Source organism: Xyrauchen texanus, chromosome 24, assembly GCF_025860055.1.
Source record: "Xyrauchen texanus isolate HMW12.3.18 chromosome 24, RBS_HiC_50CHRs, whole genome shotgun sequence".
NCBI lineage: Eukaryota > Metazoa > Chordata > Actinopteri > Cypriniformes > Catostomidae > Xyrauchen > Xyrauchen texanus.
In genome coordinates, this window is record NC_068299.1 from 21,544,645 (window position 1) to 21,572,401 (window position 27,757).

At 37.2% G+C, this 27,757-nt stretch overlaps 3 protein-coding genes across 4 annotated transcripts in view; 2 read left to right on the top strand and 1 right to left on the bottom strand.

Moving 5' to 3' along the window:
• The window catches only part of LOC127617436 (uncharacterized), a 121,883-nt gene that overhangs the window by 87,501 nt on the left and 6,625 nt on the right, over positions 1 to 27,757 (top strand). The gene's annotated exons all lie outside the window — the stretch shown is intronic.
• Positions 1,156 to 21,084, top strand: LOC127617432 (RUN and FYVE domain-containing protein 2-like). 2 transcript variants are annotated; one of them, XM_052089396.1, is made up of 18 exons: positions 1,162 to 1,844; positions 3,373 to 3,546; positions 3,933 to 4,050; positions 4,615 to 4,716; positions 5,781 to 5,904; positions 5,993 to 6,057; positions 6,247 to 6,312; positions 6,806 to 6,875; positions 6,968 to 7,069; positions 8,360 to 8,476; positions 8,599 to 8,766; positions 8,845 to 8,942; positions 12,871 to 12,990; positions 14,811 to 14,940; positions 15,900 to 15,994; positions 16,078 to 16,126; positions 16,380 to 16,460; positions 18,377 to 21,084. In XM_052089396.1, the coding sequence occupies exons 1-18, from the start codon at positions 1,562 to 1,564 to the stop codon at positions 18,518 to 18,520; spliced, it is 2,106 nt and encodes a 701-aa protein (XP_051945356.1). In that variant the 5' UTR covers positions 1,162 to 1,561; the 3' UTR covers positions 18,521 to 21,084. The 2 variants fall into 2 exon arrangements, with proteins under 2 accessions (XP_051945357.1, XP_051945356.1); XM_052089397.1 differs by lacking the exons at positions 12,871 to 12,990; positions 14,811 to 14,940; positions 15,900 to 15,994; ... (1 more) ...; positions 16,380 to 16,460; positions 18,377 to 21,084 and adding an exon at positions 11,952 to 12,330 and having other exon boundaries at positions 1,156 to 1,844.
• LOC127617433 (heterogeneous nuclear ribonucleoprotein H3-like) lies at positions 20,968 to 27,753 on the bottom strand. Its single transcript, XM_052089398.1, has 10 exons — positions 27,692 to 27,753; positions 26,502 to 26,603; positions 26,195 to 26,350; positions 25,855 to 25,998; positions 25,178 to 25,316; positions 24,465 to 24,649; positions 22,775 to 22,980; positions 22,527 to 22,662; positions 22,354 to 22,410; positions 20,968 to 22,222 (listed from the first exon to the last, which is right to left on the bottom strand). The coding sequence occupies exons 2-10, from the start codon at positions 26,584 to 26,586 to the stop codon at positions 22,149 to 22,151; spliced, it is 1,182 nt and encodes a 393-aa protein (XP_051945358.1). The 5' UTR covers positions 26,587 to 26,603; positions 27,692 to 27,753; the 3' UTR covers positions 20,968 to 22,148.

Below are 27,757 nucleotides of genomic sequence, written 5' to 3' on the forward strand. Positions count from 1 at the left end.
GGGGATCAAAATCGACCCTGAATTGGCATTCTTCTTAGTGGACAGGTAAGCTTACATAACTGCAAAGCATGTGAAATATAGTGATGAAATATATCAACTACAATAACACATGAAATAAATGCTAGACAATGTGCAAGATAATGCAAAAAGACCAATTCATTGGTGTAACGTAAAACAATTATAAAACAATGGATATATATTGTTCGATATATCAACATGATATATCGCATCGATATATCAGTGGAATCACATCAATACTGAATTGTGTCAACATATTTATAAATGTACAGTTTATTTTATAAACAGCTACTGTCATCTACCAAATTTAGCAAACAGCTATTGATAAAGCTGGCTAGCTAGCTAACACCGACATAGGCTATCATATAAATGCAGTCAATGTTTCACAAGAAGAAAAGTGATAACTTCAAACTACAGTCGCGCATAGTCAGACCTATATCCACACTTTTTTTAGCCCTGTTCCAGCACGGGAGAGTCAAATATAATATATAGTCTTAAAGTTTGTAGTAAAAAAAACACAACTGTGTAATTTTAATTATGTTACCTCATCTGTCAGCATGCAGCCAGTGAATCACGTTGTCTCTGTACATTATGTCATTGTTTTGGTCCTTGCTCGCTTGAGCCCCTATGGAGTGTGCACACAAGCTCGAGCACGAGCAACAGGTAGCTGGCTGCAGTTCACTTAATGGCCACGGGTGTCAGGGTTTCTGAGTCTTACATACTGCACCTTTAACTGAAGAATTAAAGTGTTTTTATAAAATAATAAGCTTCACATTTCTGCCTTTAAACCCTCCAAATTTTTCCCCCTTCACTTAAAATATAAAATATAATTTTATTCATTAACATTAGTTAGTGCAGTATAAACTGACATCAACTAGCAATGAACAATTGTTTTTTTTTTAGATGAATTAACATGAACCAAGATTAATAAATGCTGTTAAAAAATATTGCTCATTGTTAGTTAATAATACCAAATTAATTTACTAACATTAACAAATAGAACCATATTGTAAAGTGTCACCAATAACTCTTCGCAGTTTATTCAAAGCAGCCACAGGCAGGTGAGAATAAGTTTGCAACAACTATAAAATTAGATTTAGTCAAACTTTTTTATTTATTAAATTCAAAATTTCCCCCTATCATCCTTACTATTTAAGGACAGACATATAAATGTTAAAACTTCCTATCAATTGTTGTTGCTGTGCAAATGAAATATTTCAGGGTCCAGACAATCTTCCACTTAAGCAGTAGAGGGTGGTATATCCATACTGTTCCACTGAATTACGTCTTTTTCGTGTTTTGACACCACCCCTTTGCTACAAACGGAATCGTGCAGGAGTGCTCGGGTGTAAACAAAACTAGAATCCGGCCTTGCGTTCTGCTATGATCGGATGCTCATATGAATGGAAAACACGCGTCGCCTCTGGGGCGTTGACAACGCACACCGCTGAGAAAAGCGCTTGAATCGCGTTGCTCATTCTTTATCAATGCCGTTCAACACACAGTCAACGCGGTTGTTAGGTGAAGCGTTATCCTAAACTGTATGATATTCACTACGATGGCGACTCCTGCAGAACAGGACCTTGCGTTGGCAGAAGCAGCAGAGAGCAACAAAGAGAGAGCGCAAGTGTTCGGTGTTCTCAGACTGCAGGAGGATAAAGCGGCTAGCGAGAGAGCCAGCAGCCCTGCCATGAAATCTGGAGACGGAAGATGGCAGGCGCCCATATTCGCTTTAGCCAGAAAAGCGTCAGAAACATTCTCGGGCGGCATTCACGTACTGCCCAAAATGACAGATCCGAAAATTTCCGAGGAATGGGGTGCCAAGGGTAGGTTACTGTTGACAATATAATTTATAAAGTCGTTGGCGGCTGTTGGAATCAGTTGCTCAGATGTACGTAATAAGAATGATGTCATAACTGCATGATGTCATACAGAATGCATTGGTGTGGATCCATTTGTGAGTCCAATAAATCTTGGCGCGTTAACGGCACCTAGCACAACGTCATAGGTATTATTTATACGTTTGCTATGCCAACGCATTAAAAAGTATTTTAATTACGAGGCAGGACTGTCTGTCAAATCAGTACCCCGCTGGGTTGTCATGATAACTCGTGATACTTGTCCCCCTCTCTTTGACAAAAAGCAAGTAACTAAGGGGCGAATTATTAAATGATTCGTGGTTAATTATTAATACATAAAATAGTAATTGCAGGGAGAGTAGAAATGTGATTTCATTATCAAAACCTACAAACGTTTAAAGTTATTGGCCTGACAGAATGAAGCAGACGAGATTAATCATTTACCCAGACCAACTGAAGTGGCACTGGTATATTGGGAAGTAGGTTACCACACACCGTCTACTTGTTAGACAGTGCTTGTATGAATTTGGTTGGATTAGCCTGAGTAGTGAGTCACTGATATTCAAAACTGATAAGTGATCAATTCTCCCATTTCTCTGTGCTGTTTTAGTAGTTGAAACACTAAACAAAAAACATGGAATGGCTTTGTTATGGACTGATGAATGACAGTACAGTTTAAGGAATAGTTCACTCCAAAATAAAAATGCTCTCATTATTTATTCACCCACATGCCATGTCAGATTTGTATGATTTTTGTTCTTCAGATGAACACAAACAAATATTTTTCAAAAACATATCTCAGCTCAGTGCAAGTGAACTTGAAGCTCCAAAAAGGACATAAAGGTAGCATAAACTTAATATATGCGACTCCTGTGGTTAAATCCATGTCTTCAGAAGCTGTATGACAGGTGTGGGTGAGAAACAGATACATATTTAAGTCATTTTTACTATAACTGTCCACTTTCACTTCCACACTACTCCTTGGTAATTTTATTCTTACCTACTGGGTAAGGAGCAGAATTCATTGTAAAAAAGGACATTATATTGATCTGTTTCTCACCCTTTGTGCTTTTTGGAGCTTCAAATTTCTGATCACAATTCACTTTTATGGACCTACAGAGCTGAAATATTTTTCTAAAAATATTTGTGTTCAGCAGAAGAAAGAAAGTCATACACATCTGGGATGGCATGAGGGTGAGTAAATGATGAGACATTTTTCATTTTTGGGTGAACTACCCCTTTAAAGCCAGTAGTGGTACATTAAGGGCTTGTTAAAATTTACCTTGCTTTTTAGTTAACGCAGCCATTAACAATGTGGTCACATGATAGCCTTAAGGAAACAACCAGAGGTTAAAGTGCTGTTGTCAGTGTTTAGTTTTCTGTTTAGCTTGATTTTTGTTCTTATTTTTGTTATGATTCTTCTTGAATCACAAAAGCAGACTTTGTGTTAATGCTATATTTTCAAGGTTTTGGATATATTTGTTGTGTCTTCTAGCCTTGCGAGATCCCATGGCAATGGAACGAGCAAACTTGCTAAATATGGCTAAACTTAGCATCAAAGGTTTGATTGAGTCTGCTCTCAGCTTTGGACGAACCCTGGACTCTGACTATCCACCACTACAACAGTTCTTTGTTGTCATGGAACACTGCCTGAAGCATGGTCTCAAAGGTATGCTTAGACATCACCAAAGAGAGCCACAGATAACAATCAGCTGACCAGTCATATATGCAGTTTCTAATCTTTACTTATGCTTGCTTTTTGAATAGAATATCTAATGTAGTTTATTCTCAGTATCTACTGTGTGACATATCTCTTTATGGCCTATGTGAGTGTTATTCATAGACACCAGACAGATAGCAGTGACTGTTATACCATGTGACTCTATAATCAGAAACAAAGGGAGACATTTTTGTTTTTACAACTCATTCTAAGAAGTATATTAGACCATATGAGTACTCTCTTGGATGCTTGGTGTTTCATCAAAATGTGCATACTCTGTGTGTCAGATCTTAGCCCTGAGTTGTTTAGCAAACATGTTTGTCTCCATCTCCAAGTGAAGAAATCGTTTCTTGGATACAACAAGTCATTGTGGGGGCCTCTGGAGATGGTTGAAAAGCTGTGCCCAGAAGCAGGCGAAATCGCAGTCAGTGTACGAGACCTTCCTGGCCTTAAGTATGTGCAGTGCTGAAGACAATATGAGGCTTTACAATTCATTTGTTTACTTTGTTGATAAATGACAACACCTCAGATTGTTTGTCTTAATTAGTTTTTCTGATCAATCTCAAAGAACATGGAAGCTCCAGATTCAACTAGAAAAGAAGTCTAGTTTTCTAACACTCTTTCACCTGTATTCCTCAATACATTTTGAGAATAGGGAAGTGCTATTCAAAAAAGGGAAGTGCAAATTTTAGTTTTAGTTCCATGACAAAACTGAAATTTGCAACTGTGTGTAAAACCAGTTGCAGTCTACAAATCATGGTTTGGATAGACAGTCTTTGGCAGTGTAGTCTTTTTGCTTCCTCTTTAACAGGTTTTAAGCGGATAAAAATAATATTATATCCAGTTATATCCTCTATATCTCTGTCTGTCTGTCCAGCTATGAGTCAGTTTAAACATATTTGTATATGTAGTTAGTTTCAATACACAGTTTTTGACTGATTGCTGTTACTGTGTCTGTTTGTAATGTTTGCCAACTGTCACAATAAGCTTTTCCATAAAAATGTACGTGTTTGTTAGGACGCCTCTGGGCAGAGCCAGAGCATGGCTGAGACTGGCACTCATGCAGAAGAAACTGGCAGATTACCTACGTATCCTTATCACCAGGAAATACATACTTAGGTTAGTTTTTGTATATCCAACATCTGATATTCTTCCTTTCGTTCTGTCTTTCTTTGTCACAACAGTTGTGCCAGGCATAGTGATAAGAGAAGTTATAAGGTGTGCCTGAAACAAATGAGTGTTGCATTTCCTGTTTAGAGTATCAGAGTGCACTCGCTAGGGGGTGTGCATTATATATATTTCTAACATGTGGTACCATATTTAACTTATGAGAACCTATTTTTGATTTAATTCTGACTAATAAAATGTACTTGCACAGTATTAATATATATTAACTTTGTGCATTCTGTCACAAACAAAGTAATGAAATACGCATATACTCTATGTAATATCATTCATATACTGTATCAGTGTTGTCATTTTTAGTGCTTCAGAAAAACAACAAATGCTACATAAAGCAGTTTTGTTACAATGTAAAGTAAGCACATTGCAATTCAACGTGGCACTATGTCATTTGCAAAGATACAGTATTTACATTTTAGACCATGCAGATTCTTTAGAGGTTTGTTTTTAGACTATGAAATAATATAGCCAGGGTTTAGGCAGTTATAATAGTGAAGAAGCATTCATGCCATTAAGGTGCATGATTGGGAGAGGTGTGAATTTGTCCACATGTGGCCAGGCTTGGGTGCATGAAAGTATGAATTGCAGCTATCAAGGTATGCTGTCACAAAGACCTTGAGAAGTATTTTGCTTGACGGAATAGTCTGGGAAGGTAAATGTTCCTGTGAATGAAATGCAGGATAATGCAAGACCAAGATGTTGGAATGAGGTCTAGCCGGCTATTAAAAATCAACTATGAGGATTAAATAGCATAAATGTTCTCTTTAGTATTTTAAGTCAGCCAGATGCAGTATCAAAGTACAACTGTACTCAAAGTAGACTAAAGTAAGTGATAGTAATTTGCTTCGGTATAGCTTATAACCCATGTGTGCCACATTGCTGTGAGACATGTGACAATGACTGAGGTTTAACCATTCTGATGCATAACAGATGTGTTTTTTATTTGTATTGTTATACATATAAAGAATGATATATGATAAAACACATATGTACATGTGCAGTGAGTTTTATGAGAGCTCAGCAGTGATGCTGGAAGAGGAGGGAGCAGTTATCGTTGGTCTCCTGGTAGGACTTAACGTCATAGATGCCAACTTATGTGTGAAGGGCGAGGACCTCGATACACAAGTATGAACATTGTACATTGGCCATTTTTAATAACTTCGCTTGTGGTTTCTGTTTGAGTACTATGAATGCCTTGTATTTGAATCCACAGGTTGGTGTAATAGACTTCTCCATGTACTTGAAGAATGACATGGATGACTACAGAAGTGAAGAAAGGTAGAAATTATACTTGGTAGAAAGCTTGCTTAATGTACTGAACGTTTTAATGGCCACTCATCCGTTGTCTGTAAAGTGGGGAAAATATATTCCAGTAAATCATTATTATAATACTTAATACATTATTAATGCATTACCATTATTTATTTTTCTTTATTAATGGCATTCATCACATTTTTATTTGAATAGAAATGGTCAAATTGCAGCCATTTTGGATCAGAAGAACTATGTTGAAGAATTAAATAGGCAGCTGAAGTAAGTTCATGCTCTTTCTAAAGCAATTGTGATATATGGAGAATGAGCAATTGCAAAACCAGTGCAAAGTATTAGCTATAATATGGATGAATGTGTTTTTTTTTTGTCAACATGAAATCAAAATCAACCCTATTAATTTCTAAATGCATGTTTCTGGTCTGATTCTGTACGATTCTTCTATGTACGCACTTTATTAAAAAAAATCGAATTGACTAATAACTTGATCAGCTTTTGAAACAATTTCTAATAAAAATACTTTTTCAACTACGCTCTAACAATTCTGGTATATAATGCCCACTGTTCATGAATCAGTCAATTCCCAATGGATAAATCAACTTTCGTCCCACATTTTTTCTGTTGAATACCCTGTTGCTCTCAGAAATATGTGGGATTATAGAAGTAAAATGGGTTGCAAACAGCAGTTAATGTTGACTTTTAAACTTTGATATAACCTACTGCTTATGATGTTAATCTAAAACTTTGTTTTGGTCAGTTCCACACTTCAAGGATTACAGGGACGTGTGGAGTCATTAGAAAATTCCAACTCCAAACTCATTGAAGAGGTGCTGTTTGTTTTCAGAATTTAGAAGAATTAGTATTACCCTGTGAATAGAGATATCTGATACCAACTTTTTGTTGGCTTTTTTTATTACAGTTGGCAATAGCAAAAAACAACATCATTAAACTACAGGAAGAGAACCACCAACTCAGGACTGAAAATTCTGTAATACTAATGAAAGCACAACAGCATCTTGAGGTATTGTAATTTGTTTTTAGATATTTGTACACACATGGCTTACGGTGCCCATCTGACACACCATTCAGAAAAGCTGACATTAGTCCATCATAATGTTCATCAAAACTTTATATCATGTGTCCTCAAAAACATTTCCTATTTGTTATTTACGTGATAATAATTGTTGCATTTTATAATCAAAATGCAAGCCATGCTGTTCTAATTGTGTTTACAAATAATGTGTTAAGTTAAAGGGATAGTTCACAAAAGTGAAAATGTTCTCATCGTTTACTCACCCTCATGCCATCCCCTATGTGTATGACTTTTTTTTTTCTTTTTCTGCTGAACACAAGTGGAGTGGTGGTGGCGTAGTGGGCTAAAGCACATAACTGTTAATCAGAAGGTCGCTGGTTCGATCCCCACAGCCACCACCATTGTGTCCTTGAGCAAGGCACTTAACTCCAGGTTGCTCCGGGGGGATTGTCCCTGTAATAAGTGCACTGTAAGTCGCTTTGGATAAAAGCGTCAGCCAAATGCATAAAAATGTAATTGTAAATGTAAACACAAACAATTATTTAGAAGAATATCGCAGCACCGTAGGTCCATACAATTCAAATGAATGGTGACCAAACTTTAAAGGCAGCATAATAGTAATCCATACGACTCCAGTGGTTAAATCCATGTCTTCTAAAGTGATGTGATAGGTGCAGGTGAGAAACAGATCAATATATACATACTTTTTACCATACATTCTCCTTCCTGCCCAGTAGGTGGCAATATGCACAAATCATTTGAAACACCAAAAACAAAAGAAGAATGTGAGTTGAGATTGATTATAAAAAAGGAATGAAATATTGATCTGTTTCTCACCCACACCTATCGTATCGCTTCTAAAAACATGGATTTAACATGGATTGTTTTATGCTGCCTTATGTGCTTTTTGAAGCTTCAGAATTTTGGACCATGTTGACTTGCATTGAATGGACCTACAGAGCTGAGATATTCTTCTAAAAATATTTGTTTGTGTTCAGCAGGGGGGAAAAAAGTCACACTTCTGGTATGAATGGGTAAATGATTAGACATTTTATATTTTTGGGTGAAATATTTCTTTAATGCAATGTTGCACTCAGTATGTACTGTGTGTATAGTTTATTTATTATTATCTAATTATACAGTAATTAGATACACCCTGGTCTATAACTTTGCAAGGCTTTGACTAGGCTAATTTAGTTAGTAACAAATTGATCAGTAGTGCTAAAAATGTCTAACCACTGGTACATATTAATGCAATATGTTCTCCATTCTGAACAGCTGGCAGAAGGAGATTTGAACTGTGAACTGGACACGTACAAGCAGTCAAGGCAGGGCCTAGATGAAATGTACAATGAGGCAAGAAGGCAACTTAAAGAGGAGTGTCAACTCAGACAGGTCTGTGCTCACCCACATAAAAGTATTTGCTTTTTAGATTGAGCAGTGGTGCTTGGCACAATTAAGAGGTCAAACCTGTTTTTAGTATGTAACCATACCTTGAATCGCTCTGTTTGTTCCAGGATGTGGAGAATGAGCTGGTTGTGCAGGTGAGCATGAAGCAGGAGATGGAGATGGCAATGAAACTGTTAGAAAAGGACATCCATGAAAAACAAGACAGTTTGATTGGACTTCGGCACCAATTAGATGAGGTTAAAGATATCAATATGGAGATGTACCAAAAAATGCAGGTAAAACATTTAAATTTTATTTACAAAATCTTGCTGACATAAAATATGTTTAATCAAACAATCTGTAATTATCAACAGTCTTCAGATGACAACATGAGACAAAAAAATGACATGATTGCAAGATTGGAGGAGAAGACTAATCAAATAACGGCAACTATGAAACAGCTAGAGCAAAGGTGAGAAGCGATTACTAATTTATTTTGGATCATGTCAGGCATAACGTTCTAGCCCAAAGTATACTTTGGTTTTTAGGTGCTCGTTAGCACACATGTATAGTGGAACCATCTTGTATACTCCATTTGACCGTGAATGAATACACATTATTTATCTTAAGGAGTTTAGACACAAAGAAGTCTTTATAGTCTTTCAGACTCAAGTTTTTAAATTTAAGTATCTCCTGAGTGTTGTTGTTTCCACCTTCGACTCCTGTTGTTCATTGGCATTGATTCAAGTCGTTTTGTGCTACTATGTGAACGCAATGGCCCAACTGTGAGTGTTGCCACCTTGTGGACACAATAATTAGTGCAAATAATTCCTCCTTATGGTGCGTTGAGACCATATGCGTCGAGAGTGTCAAATCGACAGCAAGTCATTCATTTTCTATGGCAGCCAGCGTCTCTTGGTGGCAAGAAGCGGCACAGCACATCTTGGGTGGTGTGGGTGTCAGAGGAAAATTTCAAGTGCGGGCAACATTATGGTAATGTGCTTTGACGTGGTTCGGCGGCAACCTATTGCAGTATATAAGTGCTCCGCTCTAGCGAAGTCTAGAGAACACAACAGTGTCAATTTTGGTTCCCAACAAACATTAGTTCTGAAGACAAGAAAGAAGAGAAACTGATTATTGCCGTGGCATGTTTTCCAGTAATATATGATCTGTCCCTGTTTGCTTACAGGGATATAAATAAAATTTTAAAAACTATGCGTGGACAAAGGTGTCTGAAATTGTTGATGAAGTGGATATTATGGTTTATATAATATACAACAGTTAGTTCCGGTCCTCAAATCTGATTGGACGAGAGACGATCCATGAGCACTGATGGTCTGACAGGATCAGCACTCGGACGCTTCACTGTGTATATCATTCTGCTTGTGTTAGTGCCATTCTAAACTAAGGCGTAAGAGCAATGCATATCTGTTAGGAGTTACTGTCTGTATTTTTGAAATTACATATGTTAGCCAGCAGGTGGTGGCAAAAGATAATTTTTTTGTGTAATATGAGCCAGTTGGTGACGTAAAGTGAATCCGTTAGTCATTGTTTACATAGAACAGCGCTCTGTGATCTCTAGTATTACTACTACATTACTTAAGCTAGGACATTGTTTTAAATGAACAATTTCAGGATTAAGGCTCATTGCAGCTGAGACACACAAAAGACTGTTTGATTACAGAATTTGAGGCACTTACTGAGTTTCCACATTGGATACACACTTTAAAAATGGAGGAGGACATCGCTGTTTCTATAGCGATCAACTCTTGCATAGCTACCACGAAATAGGGAGAAATACCCCCTCTTGGACGCTATTTTTCAGCTGAGAAAGCATACCTTCAGAACGCTGACAGCATCCCTGCTTGGGAGTGGCAACAGATGATCACACTCTCTCTCTCTCTCTCTCTCTCTCTCTCTAACACACATACACAGACACGCACGCACCCATCAATCCATCCTTGTTTATCCAATAACTTGTTAGAAACAGCACAAGCCGTGATACTATTTCTGAAGTGAACTTTTTAAATTACTAATGGAGGTTTGGACACATAATTTGTTTTGAACCAGCAACGGCAGATTCTGATCCGTAGCGTAAGAAGGTAGTTCTGTGCACAAATGCGTTTTTATGACCTTACTCGGTTTTTCCAAATTTTTTTAAATGTACTTGTTCATTGAACTGTTGTATATAAGCAATATCACACTCGCAATCATGCTATATGGCCCTAAATCAGCCCTGCTGTAATTACCTACGCTGCGGCCGAATCACAGCAGTGCTGATGTAGGGCCATATTGCACTTTTGCTCGTGTGATATTTCTTAAATAATATATTTAAAGATTTCATGAGGATATACGTTACTTGTGATATGTCTGCAAAAAAGATACCGGCCGATATGTCTGGATAATTTACGGCCCCTTTAAATATGGTTCACAAAACCAAGCATTCTGAACGAACGTTGCCGCCTATTTCAACTACATCAGAGCATCCACGAATCTTCCATAGCGTTGTTGGCAGGGCAGCCAGAGCGAATTTTGACGCTCTCGCCGCCTCTGATCTGAACGCGCGGTAAGTGCTCGTGTACCCCGTTGATCTAGAAATCTGTCACTTCCCCTGGACATGCTAGCATACACGTAAAAAACGAAGTATAATTTGGGCTTCAGTGGACTCATACACCTCAAATGCATTTAGCTTATTTTTTAGCAGTACTGCATAATATGTTTGAGTTTTTTTAAGCTTTAATTTCACCTTGCTTATATCAGAAATATTTGTGAACAATACTAAGTAAAGGAAGGTTTTGGTTGCCAAATTCAGATGAAGGTTATCTGCAGAAGGTTGCATATTACATATATAAATTGCACCTCAGGATCTAATATCTGTTTTTGTAGACACAGTCTAATTAAAGTACATTAATGGTGTTAAGAACTATCAGGGGTTTTGTTTTATGATTGGAGGCATTTTTCTGAGGGTTAGAACTCAAGAAGTGCCTAGCTACTTGATAGCATGCAAAAGGACTTTGGTCCAAATCCAGCTTCTCATAACAGTACATTAAGCATTAAATATGATTGGCTGTGATTGTGCTACGTCACAGCAGTTCAGTGTGAACACACAAATTGCTTGCTGCTGAAATCTAATCACATCGCATCTGGTTAGGACATGGTGGAAGAATGCATTGAATGACTTTCTCTAATCTAACCACTCATCCTTTAGCATTTGTGTTGTTTCTTGTTGTTATGTGGTGCTTTCAGAGCTGTCATATCCACATGAATCATCCTTCCCGTTCTTCTCCATTGATTTATTGCCATCGTATTTCTGATGTTTGTATGACTGCACTGCTTAACAAGTTCTTTGGAAGCTTTGGGATGAAATTGAAATTCACTGATATTTACATCCTCTTTCCCTTTTTGTTCCCCCTTTTCATTTCTTTTTTTCTTCATCTTCTCCCTTCATCTAATTCCATTTTTTTTCTCAATCAACAAATAGCGACAAGGACCTACTCAGCCAGACAAGAACTCTTGCCATGTCATTTGTCAAATGCGCTAGCACAGATACCGAGCACCAGTACAAACTTGTCAAGGATATTTCCTTCTGATATTAAGATACATTTGCTATTTGTCACTTAACAGTAGTTGTGTGGCAAAATGCGGTGTCTTAAAAGTTGATCGCTCTTCACTAGTCCTCTTATAAGTTTTATTTAATGATGGTTTTTCCACATACTATTTAGTGATCCCAGCAAGTCTCTTTCTTGTGGTACTGTAGCATAAATATTTATCTGTAACATTTAACACACATAATTTCACAAATATGACGTGTCTTTTATCACAATCTTCAATAAATTTGATGTTTTTAACTACTCTTAACTGTCTATTCAGTGAGTCATTTGTCAAAAACATAAAAGTTTACAAATCAAAGTAACCTTGACCCCTAAAGGCCTTAGTCAGCGTAGACAGCATACTGTATTTCATTTTTCATGAAAGAAAACAGTGCTGTGTGGGATAGACCTACAGTTGTATTGTTCTCTGTTGACGTTGAATTTTCAAAGCCCATGTTTTCCACTTTTTATTCACCATATTTTTTTAAAAAGATGTTTCGTCAACAGAACGATCGATGGCTAAGTATACAGTACAACCTTTTCAATGCAGTGTATCCCTCACAGCCTCGTTATTATTTGTGAAAAATTAACTGAGGTCCATTGCTTAAATTGCCCACTCGTGTAAATTTTCTGTCTTTTTCTGCAGCGCAAATCTTTTCTGTCGTCTGGCTGTGTATTTGTTCCCACTCTTTTGTGCCTGTTGAAATATGGCCATCTCTTTATTTTGTATCCCATTTGTTCCAATACATTCCCACACATTCCGTCACATTCAGATCCGTAGTTTTACCCAGTTGGTTTGAATTACACCAGATTGCAGGATGCAGAGAGGGAACGTTCCAGTGCTGAAGCCGGAGTGCGCAAATTCAAGCAGGACTTCACTAACAAAGCTGACAGTCTCCAAAAGCAGATAGCCCAGAGAGAGAAGCAAATGTGAGTTTTGCAGCATCTATCATTCATTTTGAATAGAATCTGACGCCAGTTAGGGAAGTGTAAACCAGTGGTAAGCCTAACATATTTAATGTTTGTTAATATTAGTTAATAAAATTGTTAGTTCATAGTGCATTAACTAATGTTACCATATACAATGATTTTGATTTTAAAAATGTGTTTGTATATGTTCAAATTAACATTAAACGAGATATTAATATATGCTGTAAAAGTATTGTTCATGTTAATGTAACCTTATTTTTAAGTGTTACCAAATCTTCATTTTTAGCATTTTAAGAATTATTATAGCAGTTCCGATTATTATATTATAGTTTATTAATTATTTGTTGGAATGATTATGATTTCCTTTTCTTCATATGTGGCACACCAAGGCGTGATCTGAGACTAAAATGTTTCCAATTGAGCAATCAGCAGCAGATGAAATGAGGGACTTGGATATAAAAACAAATCTATTCTAGAGTAAATCTTGGATTGATGAAAATAATGTATAGTCCCTACCAGATGGGTTCAAAAGTCTCCAAATATCTGTAAGACCAAGATTTTTACACATCCTTTGAAGCAGCAATGTTGCGCTAGGTGGAAAAATCTTCAAACAGTCAAGTGAATGTTCAGTGAGCCGGTCCACTCGGCTGCAACTTGAGTACAATGAGATGACATGCTTTATAAAGGATATCGCTTGCTGTAGTCATGTGAATGTTTTACGGCCATCCTTAGCATCTTAGCATTCTCAGTTTGGCCGGGATTATCAGTGCAAAAGTGACCTTCCATTGGTGTAAAGGTTTATTGCATTCCTTGAATCGATCGCTTTTCTCTTATCGAATTTTTAAAGTCTGGGAAAAAGAAAATGCTGTAGTTCTTCCAAGAAAGCCTTCCTTTACTCCTCGCCTCACATAACACAAATTCTTTGTGGCCAGAAATTTGGCCAGAATTGATCAGTCTCCCTCTGCGGATCGACGAGTAGGATCCCTGTGAGTGCGCTCGATTTCCATCTTATGGCCTGCTATGTCGAGCAGATTTGGAAAGAGCCCATCCAGGAATTTCACCATATCCTGTCCCTCTGCTCCCTCAGGGATTACAACGATACAGACTTTACTCCACTGGCTACGGTTCTCCATGTCCTCCAACATCTCCCAGTCACGCCCAAAATCCACCTTGGTCGCTAGCAGATTAGCAGATAATTCCCTCTCCGATGACTCCTGGTAATCGATCCGTTTCTCTACATCCCCCACTCTTGTAACCACATCAGTGAACTTTGCCTCCATGGCAGTTATCCATCGACACAGCACAGTAAGATCCCCCAAGTCAGCAACAACCTTCGTTAGCATTGCCGACATGTTCAGCATCTCTCGCCGCATTTCCCACACCTCTCCAACCAAATCGACTCCCAGGCTTGCAGCCTGTTCGGGGGCATCAGCTTGAGCACATAAGTGTCTTTTAATGTCTCCAGAGCCTGAGGATTTTGAATTCTTTGACATATTGTCCTCCTAGAACAGTTATTGAATAAGAGTGTATCGAATCTCACTGGTTTATGTCAGAAAAAGTATTAAAACTAGCAAAGTGCGCAGAGCTCGCCGTTCAATCCTCGCATGACATCACGTGACTTCCCATAGTCTATTAATTATTACATTGAAGCTTCCTTGTAAGTATGCCCCCTCCTAAAAAAAAGCACACTGGTGTAAACTGTACCCCATTCTTTTATTTGTACCACACCGAATCTCATTTACAGTATTTACAGTAGATGCTGGTGTGGAAAATTGGAAGAAATTTAATGGGAAATTTATATGACACTCTAATATGTTTAGTATGCAGCTGGAAACAGACTTCAAAATAGAGAGAGAATGGCGGCAGACATTACAAAATGAATTGGAAAGAGAACGAGAGACCATTGCCCAGCTCACTGCTGAGGCCCAGCAAATCAGCGGACTCAAAAAAGTAAGATGAATTTCTCCATTCTCAGTTACAATGTCCACAGTAAGTCTGTATGAGGACTTAGGTACTGCTATCATTTAAAGGAATGTTTCACCTAAAAAGTTAAGCATTTATTCATTTATATGTCATTCCAAACCCTATACTTCCGTGGAACAAAAAAGGTGAATTTTTGAAGAATATTCTGGCTGCTCCTTTTCATATAATGTGAGAATGAGGACGGGAGATGTCAAATTCCAAAATCTCTACAGCAGAGGGCAGGATTTGCAGTGAATAATGGGTTAAAGCTGAAGACTGGAACTTTTTCAATGTTAAAATACTTTCTTTCATCCCAGCTTATTTTGCAGAGACAACTATAAGTAAGCCATTTGTTGGTTCATTTCCTAGAGAACTGTAAACACTGTCTCTTTGGTGCTATAAAATTGCTTTTTGTTTTGAATGGCTTGTCAAGCCCGACAGAGCAACATTGGCTTGACCAATGGATTGAGTTTGTGACTGGACTATTGGTTTGTTTGATCAACGGCAGTTTTCGGATAAAAAAATAATTGCAATAATGGTGCAGACATTACACACTTCAGCTTTTAATATTTGTTTATTTGTCACAAAGCTATTTTATGGCTTCAGAACAATGGCATATAGAGTCATATGGAGTTATGGACCACTTTTAAGAACATTTGATGGTGCTTTTTGTAATTTTGGAGCTTGATCAATTACTTGATTATTATAATATGAAAAAGAGCAGCTTGGATATTAGTAAAGATTTCACCTTTTATTTTCCAAAAAGAAAATAAAGCAAGAAAGAATTGCAGGGTCATATTATGAAAGCCATAACAAAATAATGGTAAGTAATGATGAAATTTGTATTTAATATGAAATTAAATTTTGGTCTGAATGCTAGAATGAGATTTTAGAAGAATAGAACAATCCAGTCCTACAAGCTCTGACATGTCTTTTTGTCCTCTCAGGAGTTTCACAGGTTGCAGGATGAGAACACGCAGCTGAAGGGAATTTGTGAGGAGCATGAGCAGGCACTGGAAGAGTTGGGCTGCAAACTCAGCGAGTATGTATGATTGAAATCAATCCTCCACTCACCACCAAAATGTATGTTTTTCTTGTACTGATACACGCACATTTCTTTTTCAGGTCAAAGTTGAAAATTGAAGATATAAAAGAAGCAAATAAGGCACTTCAGGTTTGCATTCAAAAATTGTTACCATAACACTAACAAAAAGTTATTTTTTTGTTTGTTTTGTTTATACATGGTACAATGGTTGGTCTTTTGGACATGTACCATGGTTTTACCATCGGATACCATTACTGTACCATGGTACCGCCACATTACTTTTTTGTAAGGGAATTATCAAAGTTCAGTCCATGTGTGTGTCGAGTCTTTTAACAAGCTAATTTTTAGCTTGCCTATATTATTAATAAACTATTTATTTTAGGGTGGACAGGTTTGGCTGAAGGATAAAGATGCTACACATTGCAAGCTTTGCGAGAAGGAATTTTCAATTTCCAGAAGAAAGGTCAGAATCAAAAATGTAATTCTGTGATATACAATGTAATCTGTATTACAGCTTGCCTCCATTTTCACATATTTCTGAATAAAGCAATTTTAAAATGAGAGGAAAATGGGTTTGGTACTGGATTAATGCACTGGAAAACATTTCCACATAAGAATTAGGTGATGCTGGAATATGAAGGCAAATCAGTAGCAAAACGCGAGAGCTTGCATATTTGGATTTGAGAACTTGTAAAATAAATATTCATATGCGTAAGTTGAAATTTACACTTGCAGAACCGATGTGAAAACTTATTTGAAGTTGAATGATGCAATCTGCACTCACAGACTGTAATTCAAAGCTAGTGTTCTGAATTCACAATTGCAGACTAGTAGTCACAAATGAGCAAAATTACATTCACATAAATACAACTACCGACACAAAGTTGTATTACACATTAACTTTTGTTCTTTAAATGTTTGCAGTACAACCACATATCGGCACTTACAACATCTCAGATCTGGCACTGCAACTTTACATCTTCATGCCTTGACTGTAGCAAAACTCACTTGTGCACTTGTAAAATCCTGGTGCGAGACAGCAAGACCAGTGTTCGGCGGGGAGGGGGCAATGAAGTCGTTTTATTGGTTGATGCCTCGCCAAAGAAATGGGACATTTTTGTACACAATACAAAAATGTGCCTGCACCTTTTTGTTAGAGCAAAGCAGGACTGGTGTTATGGATCAACTGGTGGTTGTGACTAGTCTGCAATTGTGAATTCAGAACACAAGCTTTGAATTATTGTCCGTGTGTGCAGATTGCAACATTCAACTTCAAATTTTTATTTTACAAGTTTTCACATCGGTTCAGTAAGTGTAAATTTCAACTTATGAGTAGAAATGTTTATTGTATAAGTCTTAAAATCCAAATATGCAAGCTCTCAATTTAGTTACTGATTTATCTTCATACTTGAATGAAAGACTGATTTGCCAAGTGATGCTCTGTACCCTTAAAGGTGACTTCACTAACAAATCCTCAGAATTTGCCATTTACGGTAGTTATTTTCTTAGGAGACAAGTTAAAGTGAAAGTTCACCCAAATATTTTTATTTAAAAAAAAGGGATAGTTCACCCAAAAATTAAAATGTTCTTATCATTTACTCATCCTCATACCATCCCAGATGTGTATGACTTTCTTTCTTCTGGAAAACACAATTGAAGATTTTTCGAAGAAGATATCAGCTCTAGTGGCCATCAAAATGTAAGTGAATGGTGACCAGAACTCAGAATGTCTAAAAAGGACATAAAGGCAGCAAAAAAGTAATCCATATGACTCCAGTGATTAAATAAATGTTGCAGTTATATGATAGGTGTGGGTGAGAAACACGTCAATATGTAAGTATTTTTTACTATCAATCTCCACGTTTGACCAGCCCCAACCAGTTGGTGGCTGAATGTGAAGGTAAAAGTGGATTTTCAGTAAGAAAAGGACTTAAATATTGATCTGTTTCTCACCAATGATATAACTTCAGAAGATATGAATTTAACCACTGTAGTCATATGGATTCATTTATGTTGCCTTATGTCCTTTTGGGGCCTTTTGCATTCTGGTCACCACAATTAATTTGCATTGTGAGGACCTAGAGCTGAGATATTCTAAAAATCTTTTTTAGAATGTTTGTGTTCTGCAGTAGAAAGTCAGTCATGCACATCTGGAATGGCATGAGGGTGAATAAAAGATGAGATAATTAAAAATTTTGGGTGAACTTTCACTTTAACTTATCTCCTAAGAAAATAACTAAATGGCAATTCCCCAGGGTAACTGTCAGGTTGAATCCTAAAATACAGTTGTGAAGTTTCCACTGACTCACTTAAAATACAATTGAAACCAAAAACAAACCCCCTTAATTGAAATTATCTTGTCTGTCTTTGTTTGAACAGCACCACTGCAGAAACTGTGGAGAGATCTTCTGCAATGCTTGCTCAGATAACGAGCTGCCACTCCCTGCTTCACCCAAACCTGTGAGAGTCTGCGACACCTGCCACGCTCTGCTTCTGCAGCGATGCTCCTCCAACGCCACATAAGCCAGAAATAGCAGTGCAAAATAAAAAAAGCTAATATGAACTTTATTTTGGACGTTGCACGGTCCTACATTGTGTCACGCTATAACAAAGTGACCAAAATTGATACAACTGTTTTTCATGGTTGAAGTTTACATTTCACAGAGGAATAAGCCTGTTGTCCCAGAGCAGATTTTATGACAGCTCTATAATGTTTGTGCAGTTGGCCAAAGCAGTGTTTCGTACTGTGTGCGCCCAAAGAAATTTGAATTGTAGTTTACAAAATGGTTATAAATCATGACTCTGGGCAGTAAGTAGCTGAATTTCAGATTGGATTATTTAAGCACAGCATTCATACACATGCTGGAAGTATACTTTTGATACATGAAGGGTGAACAGGATTCATTCTTCACGTCACATCGAAAGTTAACAATTATTAAATAGGATATTTTCTAAAACATTATTTTAAATTCAGTTGAAAGACATTCATTTGTGCCATTTCATTTGTGTTTAACAAGCCAAACTGACAAACAGGGATTTTACACAATTGTTTCCCTGGTTAGGTGCGAGTTGAGAAATCTGTATGCACAAGTAAAAATGTTGTCATTGCTGCTCAAGTACAATTGAGATGGATTCACATCAGATAGCACAGAAAATCTAGGTGTTAATTCACACTACCAGGTTTACCTTGGTACAAAATGGGAATGCTACTCACTTTGGAGTACTTTGCTGACTTGCCTTGAATATGCTGACATTTCTCTTGAATAGTTGAAGCTATTCAAAATCCAGTGGTTAACTTAATCAGTTGTGGGCAAAAGTTTACATACACTTGTAAAGAACATGTATATCATGGCAGTCTTGATTATCCAATGATTTCTACAACTCTTTTAATTTTCTGTGATGGAATGATTGGAACACGTCTTTGTAACCAAAAACATTAATGCATTTTGGTTCTTTTATTAATTTATTATGGGTCTTCTTTAAATATGACACAATCTGAATATACATACAGCAACTTGAATTTTGGTGATGTAGAAAATTTGCTTTGTGGCATAGCCTATTAGCTTCTTTAAAAGTGATTATGATTGACTACAGCTGGTGACTTCTCTGAGCACATTTAAATAGGGCTGGTTTGATACACTCGTTAGACTCAGCCACAAAAGCTACAGTGGTAAAGTCTAAGGAGCTCAGCATGGATCTGAAAAAGCAGATCATTGATTTGAACAAGTCAGGAAAGTCACTTGGAGCCATTTCAAAGCAGTTACAGGTCCTAAGATCAATTGCAAACAGTTATTTTTAAGTATAAAGAGCATGGCATAGTTGTGTCACTGCCATGCTCCGGAAGAAAACGCAAGCTATCACCCGTTGCTGAGAGAATATTGGTCAGGATGTTCAAGAGTCAACCAAGAAATACCAAAAGGCAGGTCTGCAGTAAATTAGAAGCTGCTGGAATACAGGTGTCAGTGTCCACAGTCAAGTGTGTTTACATCACCATGGGCTGAGAGGATGTCGTGCAAGATGGAAGCCTTTTCTCCAGAAGTGGCACCTTAATGCTCGACTGAAGTTTGCTGCTAATCATCTGGACAAAGAAAAGGCCTTCTGGAGAAAGGTTCTGTGGTCAAATGAAACAAAAATTTAGCTATTTGGCCACAATGACCAGAAATACGTTTGGAGGGGAGAAGCTGAGGCCTTTAACCGAAGAACACCATACCTACCGTCAAGCATAGTGCTGGTAGTATGCTTGGGGATGTTTTGTCGTCAGCAGATTACCTCCAAATTCTTACAGAAACCCTAACACCATCAGCCAGAAGGTTGGGTCAAACACACATCAGCATTGGTAAAGGAATGGCTAAATCAGGCTAGAATTAAGATTTTAGAATAGCCTTCCCAAAGTCTTGACTTAAACCCCCATGTTCTCATTAACTGCTGAATAAACAGTCCGTGTCAGAAAGCCAACAGTTAGTTTAACTGCACCAATACTCTCAAGAGGAGTGGTCAAAGATTCAACAAGAAGTTTGTGGATGGCTACCAAAAGTGCCTAATTGCTGTGAAAGGGACATTCAACCAAATATTTGCATTGCTCTATTTGGTCACATTTTCAGAAGACTCCTAATAAATTAATAACAGAACCAAAATGCATGAATGTTTTTGATGACAAAGACATGTGTACCTGTCATTGTCATTCCATCACAGAAAAATACCCACAAAAAAAGATCTTTACATGTGTATTTAAAATTTTGACCACAACTGTAAATGTGATTATGTATTAAAATGTACATATGCCTTAATCCAAAGTTGATTTTAATTCCACTTTGTGTGTGATGGATGTTTTGAGATATAAACATTTAGTACATACCCAAAAAGGTACAAAAAATCTACACAAACTGTCTGTGAAATGCATCATGCAATACTGGAAATATATAATGAAGAATGAATGGAGATGTGTTCCATCTACAGTAACTCATCAAAAGCGAGAAATCACACTTTATTTTTTGTTATATTACAGTTTCCTTCAATGAACAAAGAAACCTTTCAACATTCTTTGGTCAAAAGTACAATATATCAATAAAGTTTTGTTTTTTTCCATAGATGTGTAAAATTCACAGGTTTCAATTTAGAAATTTTATGGAGCAGCAAAAACGGATGAACATCCAAAATGATGTTATTGCTTAGGGAAAGGAAAGGAAAGATAAAAGTCTCTTCAGTGCAATTCCACACACACAACTCTAGCGTCAAGCTATTCATCATCAATTTTGAGTCAAAACACATACAAAGTGCTAATTTTTATAGTTAAGATTTAAACAGAAATATTTTATATAAAATTGAATAGGCAAAACATACAGTAGCCGGTCAATCTATGCAACAGCTCATATATATATATATATATACACAGCTCTGGAAAAAAATAAAAAATTAACAGAACATTGCAAAGAACTGTCAGTTTCTCTTGATTTACTATTTATAGTTATGTGTTTGAGTAAAATTAATATTTTTGTTTCATTCTATAAACTACTGACGACATTTCTCCCAAATTCCAAAGAATAATATTGTCATTTAGAGCAGTTATTTGCAGAAAATTACAACTGGTCAACTGGAGAGCATGCCAAGACTCATGAAAGCTGTGATTGAAAATCAAAGTTATTCTACCAAATAATGATTTCTGAACTCTTCCTAAGTTAAAACATTAGTATTGTGTTGTTTAAAAATGAATATTAACTTGTTTTATTTCCATTATTCTGACCAGTTTTCATTTTCTGCAAATAACTGCTTTAAATGACAATATTTTTATTTGGAATTTGGGAGAAATGTTGTCTGTACTTTATAGAATAAAACATAAATGTTTATTTTAATCAAACACATAACTATAAATAGTAAATCCTGAAAAACTGATAATTTTGCAGTGGTCCCTTTAATTTTTTCCAGAGCTCTGTGTGTGTGTGTGTGTGTGTGTGTGTGTGTGTGTGTGTGTGCGCGGGCGTGCGTGTATGTATTGATTTATATAGATTTACTTAGAGATAATTATCTTTGAGCCTGGAAAATATTTTGGGCATATTCTCTATGAACATGTGTAAACATATTCGTACAAAAAGATTTTCCAAGCTGGAAGCTCCAACTTTGGGTTCAAATGTTTATGCATCTATTGCAAGCATCCTCACAACATTCTCCTTGATCCACTTCCTCGAGAACCCATGCCTCCAGAGTTGCCATAGAAACTTCCTCCACGACCTGCAGTGTTTTAATCCGCCCAAAACATGACACTTACATTTGAATGTTGGCTTTACACCTTTTCATCCATGCACTTAAATGAAATGAAAATATATTATATAATAACAGAAAATCCATGCAGTGATACTAACCCATTTCTGACGGCCCACTTGAAGTTGAATTCAAGAAAAGCTCTATGTACCTATGCTCTGCAAGGAGGATGACAAAAAATAACTTACAAATGAATCACAAGGACAGTGGTGCATTTTGATTTAGACATGATGCAGTAGGTTAACAGTACTGATAATAAATGGAGACAACTCACGCATATGATTCTTGTCTTTTGACATGGCAGACACAGCATCTTTGTGAGATCTAAACTTAACATCTGCCTCTCCTGTGGACTTTCCATTGGGCCCTACATCAATGTGTACCCTCACAGGAATTAAAGGGGCAAAGAACTGAAAAAGATGACAGATCCTCTGACACAAGGGCAATAATACCTTTGCTTTGAAAAAAAAATCTAAAAGAATCAATTCACAAGAAATAACAACATTGCGATAGCTTTCTTACATTCGCGACATCTGCCTCTGTAGCACGAAAGGGAAGGCCTCTCATGTGCACATAATGGCCACTGTGAAAGCCCGAGTTTGAATCACTGCTGTAACCATGATCCCCCATTCCTCCTCTTCCTCTATCACTCCGCACACGCTCCTCAAACATTCCATTACCAAAGCTGTAGTTGTTGAAGCCATTGTAATTGTCAAACCCACCATACCCTTTTGAATGAAATAGATAAATAAGTCACATAATAGGGTTGTCAATGGATTAAAAAAATAGATCATTTTGAATCAAATTAATTATGTCACATGATGATTAATTCATCGAATTAATTGCATTTCAATATTTGCAAAGAAAGGCAAAAAGTAAAGGCAATACAAAAAGTGGCTTTAAAAAATGAAATATATTGTTCATTTCCAGATCACTGAACAAACCTTTTATTGGCCCAAAGTACACAACAATTTATTTTGTGACTGAGTTTGTAAATCTATCTGTTGTAGACTTTTTAAAAGAGCTTTTCTTAGGATGTGTCTACATACAACTTGACAGATGCTTTTGACACATCTAGCTTTGGTTGTCGCATCAACAGCATTTTTAGGACGTGATATCAAAGGGATAGTTCACCCTACAATGAAATTCTCTCATCATTTACTCACCCTCAAGACATCCCAGATGTGTATGACTTTTTTCTTCAGCAGAGCACAAAGATTTTTAGAAGAACATCACAGCTCTGTAGGTCCATATAATGCAAGTGAATGATGATCAGACATTTGTAACTGCAAAAATCACAAAAACTAAAGTAATCCATATGACTCCAGTGTTTAAATCCATAGCTTCAGAAGCGACATGACATGTGTGCGTGAGAAACAGAGCAAAATGTAAGTCCTTTTTTACTCTAAATCTACACTTTGACTTTCAGATGTGAAAGGGAAACTAAACAGGCCACACATTGATTTTCAGATGTAAAGGATAAAGAGGAGATTTAGAGTAATAAAAAGTAATTATATTTTGATCTGTTTCTCACTCACACCTAGTATATCACTTCTGATGATATTGATTTAACCACTGGAGTCTTAAGGATTACTTGTCTCCTTTATGTGATTTTTGGAGCTACAAAGGTCTGATCACCATTCACTTGCACTGTACAGGACCTAAGATATTCTTCTAAAAATCTTTGTTTGTGTTCTCCTGAAGAAAGAATGTCATACACGTCTGAGCGTGAGTAAATAATGAAAGAATTGTAATTTTTGGGTGAACTATCCCTTTAAGTTAAACGTAGTTTGAAACTTAGAAAAAAACATCTGGAGACCCCTGCATTCTGAGTTGTGTTTGAACGTGTCCTCATCTTGTGCCGTCTGCTGTCAGTCAGTAAGTGTGGTTTGCCGCCTATACAGCTGGAGATGTGCTTACCGTCCCCTGCTGGCTCATAAAAACATGGCCCATCAAGCTTGAATTTCTCTTATGGTAGGACAATTCCTTATTACAGTCCATAGGCATGAGTAATTGCATTTTTTCTTTTTTTTATATTGTTAATCACACTGAATTAGCAAGTTAAATCGACAGCACTATTACATACTACTCCATTCCAGCGAATATAAAGCCATTCTTTACACACTATGGTTATTACAGTATATTTTCCTGAACCCACTCATTGCCAATCTTTAAAACAAACCCCAGTAAGAACACTAATAAAATACCATACCACCACTGTAACCGCCTCCACTGCGCATCTGGTCCAAGACAGCATCTCCCCTTCCAGGCCCGAAGAAGCCCCCGCATCCCATTATAGGTCTGTCATATGGACTAGGCCTCTGTCCCATCATTCTCCTGGGTACTTCATAGTATGCAGACATTTCATTCCGGCTGCTCTTGAATATCTCTATGTACCTGAGTTTGTTTAAAATGTGGAATGTTAATGAACTAACATATATAAGCTGTTGAAAGAGTTTAACAGCAATGAGGAAGACTTAGGGGAAACAGTAATTGAGAACCGACTAAATTGACTAATCATTATGGTATCACTATAACAGGCAGTTTATTGTCAGTTATTGACAATTTATAACCAATGGGAGGAAGTAATAAGGTGCCTAAATGCTTCCCAAATGAGCAGAATATTTAACTAAAAGCCATTTTCAGAAAGAAACTGAATTCTATTCTCATCATGATGAAAAATAAAATGCTCTGAAGTATTTTACAGTGGCTGTTTTAAAAAGGCTCCTTTGCTTCTGCAGTATATGTTGGCCAAAGTCATTATGACATCATATTTCTGCTGTCATTATCAATAGCACCATTCATTTTGTCCCCCGTGACACTGTTTTAACGTGAAATTCAATTATGCACTCCAAGAAAGATGCATGACCCCCCACACCACAATAGAGATAGCATTATCACCAAACCCAGTCTTGCCGGCCCCACCTGTGCCCTATTCTTTCCTTGTGTTTCCCCAGAGCCTTTTCTGCTATCTCCTTTGAGGCAAACTGCACGAAGGCTTCCCCTGTGCTCCTCCCCTGGTAGTCCATCGGCAATGTTATCCCATTTGGCACGATTTTCAACCCTTTAACCCAAGGACAAATAACCCCACATGGGGAGACATGTTAAAGAGCCGCAACATTCTCATCTGCAGAAAACAAATCCCCACCCAATTTAGCCCCTAAATCATTCCCTATTTCAGACAAAAAAGCCCTAGAGCACATCGCTAAGGATATTATTCGTCCATACATATTTTCAAAGTTTTTGAACAAGAGAATTACATAAAAAGAGAATCGACACAGATCAAATAATGTATCACAGAAGAGCTGCTTCAGGTTCTGGTGACATTCTTAAATTAACATTAAGTAAAACAACCAAAACAAGCTCCAAATTTTGGTTTATATGAGAGATATAATGTTAAGCTTAGGCCTATATAAAAAGAGAAACCATCAAAATAAGAGCTGACTGATTCTATAAAAGCATAATAACAACTGATATCACTTAAGATAAACTTGCATATTAAAAATGTATTGTTATGCAATTATATTGTTGTAAATAGACTGGTTTTCCAGACAATGGCTGCAAGCATGGGATGTGTTACAGCAGTGAAACAACAGATATACCTGAAAAGAACTGCAAAATTTCTTCTTTACTGCAACCGAAAGGCAGTCCTCTCAGCCGCAACATGCTACCACTGCAGCTATCATAGTCTGTTGGGGCGCTTTGTTTTAGCACCAAATGCATCTCACTGCGGTTGGACTTAAACACTATGGGAAAGGTCAAGTAATGCATAGGCCTAATCAACAAAACAATGCAATGAATAAATATTCAAATAATAATAAATAAACTAACACAAGCACAAATTACATCTCAGATGCTTCAATAGTGTTGTCCGTGCTATAAAACATGATAAGAGTTTTCTCCAGATAATGAGATAAAACAACTGATAGAAGTCAAGTGTACCTTCGATGTAACGATGACCCATGTATTTGCGGTCTTTAGCCAGAGCCTTTTTAAAGTCTTCTGATGTCTTTAGCTCCACAAATGCCTCTCCACTCGGCCTTCCCTCTTTGGAGAAGGTAAAACACACCCCATTCACTTTCCCCAAAATGTCACAATCTGTCAAATTCAAAATAGAAAATAACGATCATCACAGCTCTTTTTCTGTACACCCACATGTATTAATGCAGGTTATACTTTCTTTAACCAGATGGGTGTATAACCAAAGAGAAAACTACAAAAGATGCCTTCAGTTTAAGTAAATGAATACCAGAGAAAAAGGAGGCCACTTCCTCTTGTGTGCATGACCAAGGCAAACCACGTATCCGCACCACATATCCTTCATTATGAGACATGTTTATCAGGACTGTAACTGGAAAAACACAAGCACACAAAAACTGATGAACAACCATGGTGTAAAAGGCATCTTATGTCTTTTGTTAGTGTAACATACACTCACCAAGCCCTTTATTAGGAACGGCTGTACAACTACTTATTCATGCAATTATCTTATCAGCAATTTGTGTTGCAGCAGTGCAATGCATTAAATCATGCAGACACGGGTCAGGAGATCCAAGTAATATTCACATCAACTATCAAAATGAGGGGAAAAATGTGATCTCAGTGATTTGGGCCATGGCATGAATGTTGATACCAGACAGGCTGGTTTGAGTATTTCTGTAACTGCTGAAGGATTTTTACGCACAACAGACTCTAGAATTTACTCATATTGATGCCAAAACCAAAAAGCATCCAGTGAGCTGCAGTTCTGCGGACAGAAACTCCTTGTTGATGAGCGAGGTCAACTGAGAATGCCAGACTGGTTTGAGCTGACAGAAAGGCTACGGTAAATCAGATAATCCCTCTGTACAATTGTAGTGAGCAGAATAGCATCTCAGAATGCACAACATGTCAAACCTTGAGGCGGAAGGGCCGTAATGGCAAAAGATCAAGTAGGGTACTTTATTAGGACCATAGTGTTCTTAATAAAGTGCTCAGTGAGTGTATGTGCTGTAACAAAACCAAAACCTTGTGAAACGTCGGCCGCACCTTTGATAGAGAAAATGCAGTCTAGGTAGGCAGATAAATAGGTTTTAAAACAAAGCCATGTTGTCAATCGTTAAATGTCAATTTGTTAGCTAGCCAGAGAACCACTACCCTGTAGGTCAAAATACTGGAGGCTTTATAACTTTAGTAGGTAGCTAACATAGGTTTCTAAAAGCCACATAGAACCAGTTCGGTCAAGTGTCAAACGGAACCGAAACCGGCTTATGTACTTCAAGCTGAAGGACTTGAACATACGCGAGATGTTCGCCTGACAGGAACCAACCGACAAGTTCACAGATCTGGTTTGCAGGACGAAAACCAGTACTTAAACGATCCAAAGTATGACATTTATATTTACAATTGAATAAGATTTGTCAAATAATGCATGAAAATTGTTATATAAAGAAATATCACCACAAATATCTTTAATGAAGAGCTTCTTGCCGTCAATCGCCTGTCCTCTCCTGCAGAGCAAAACGT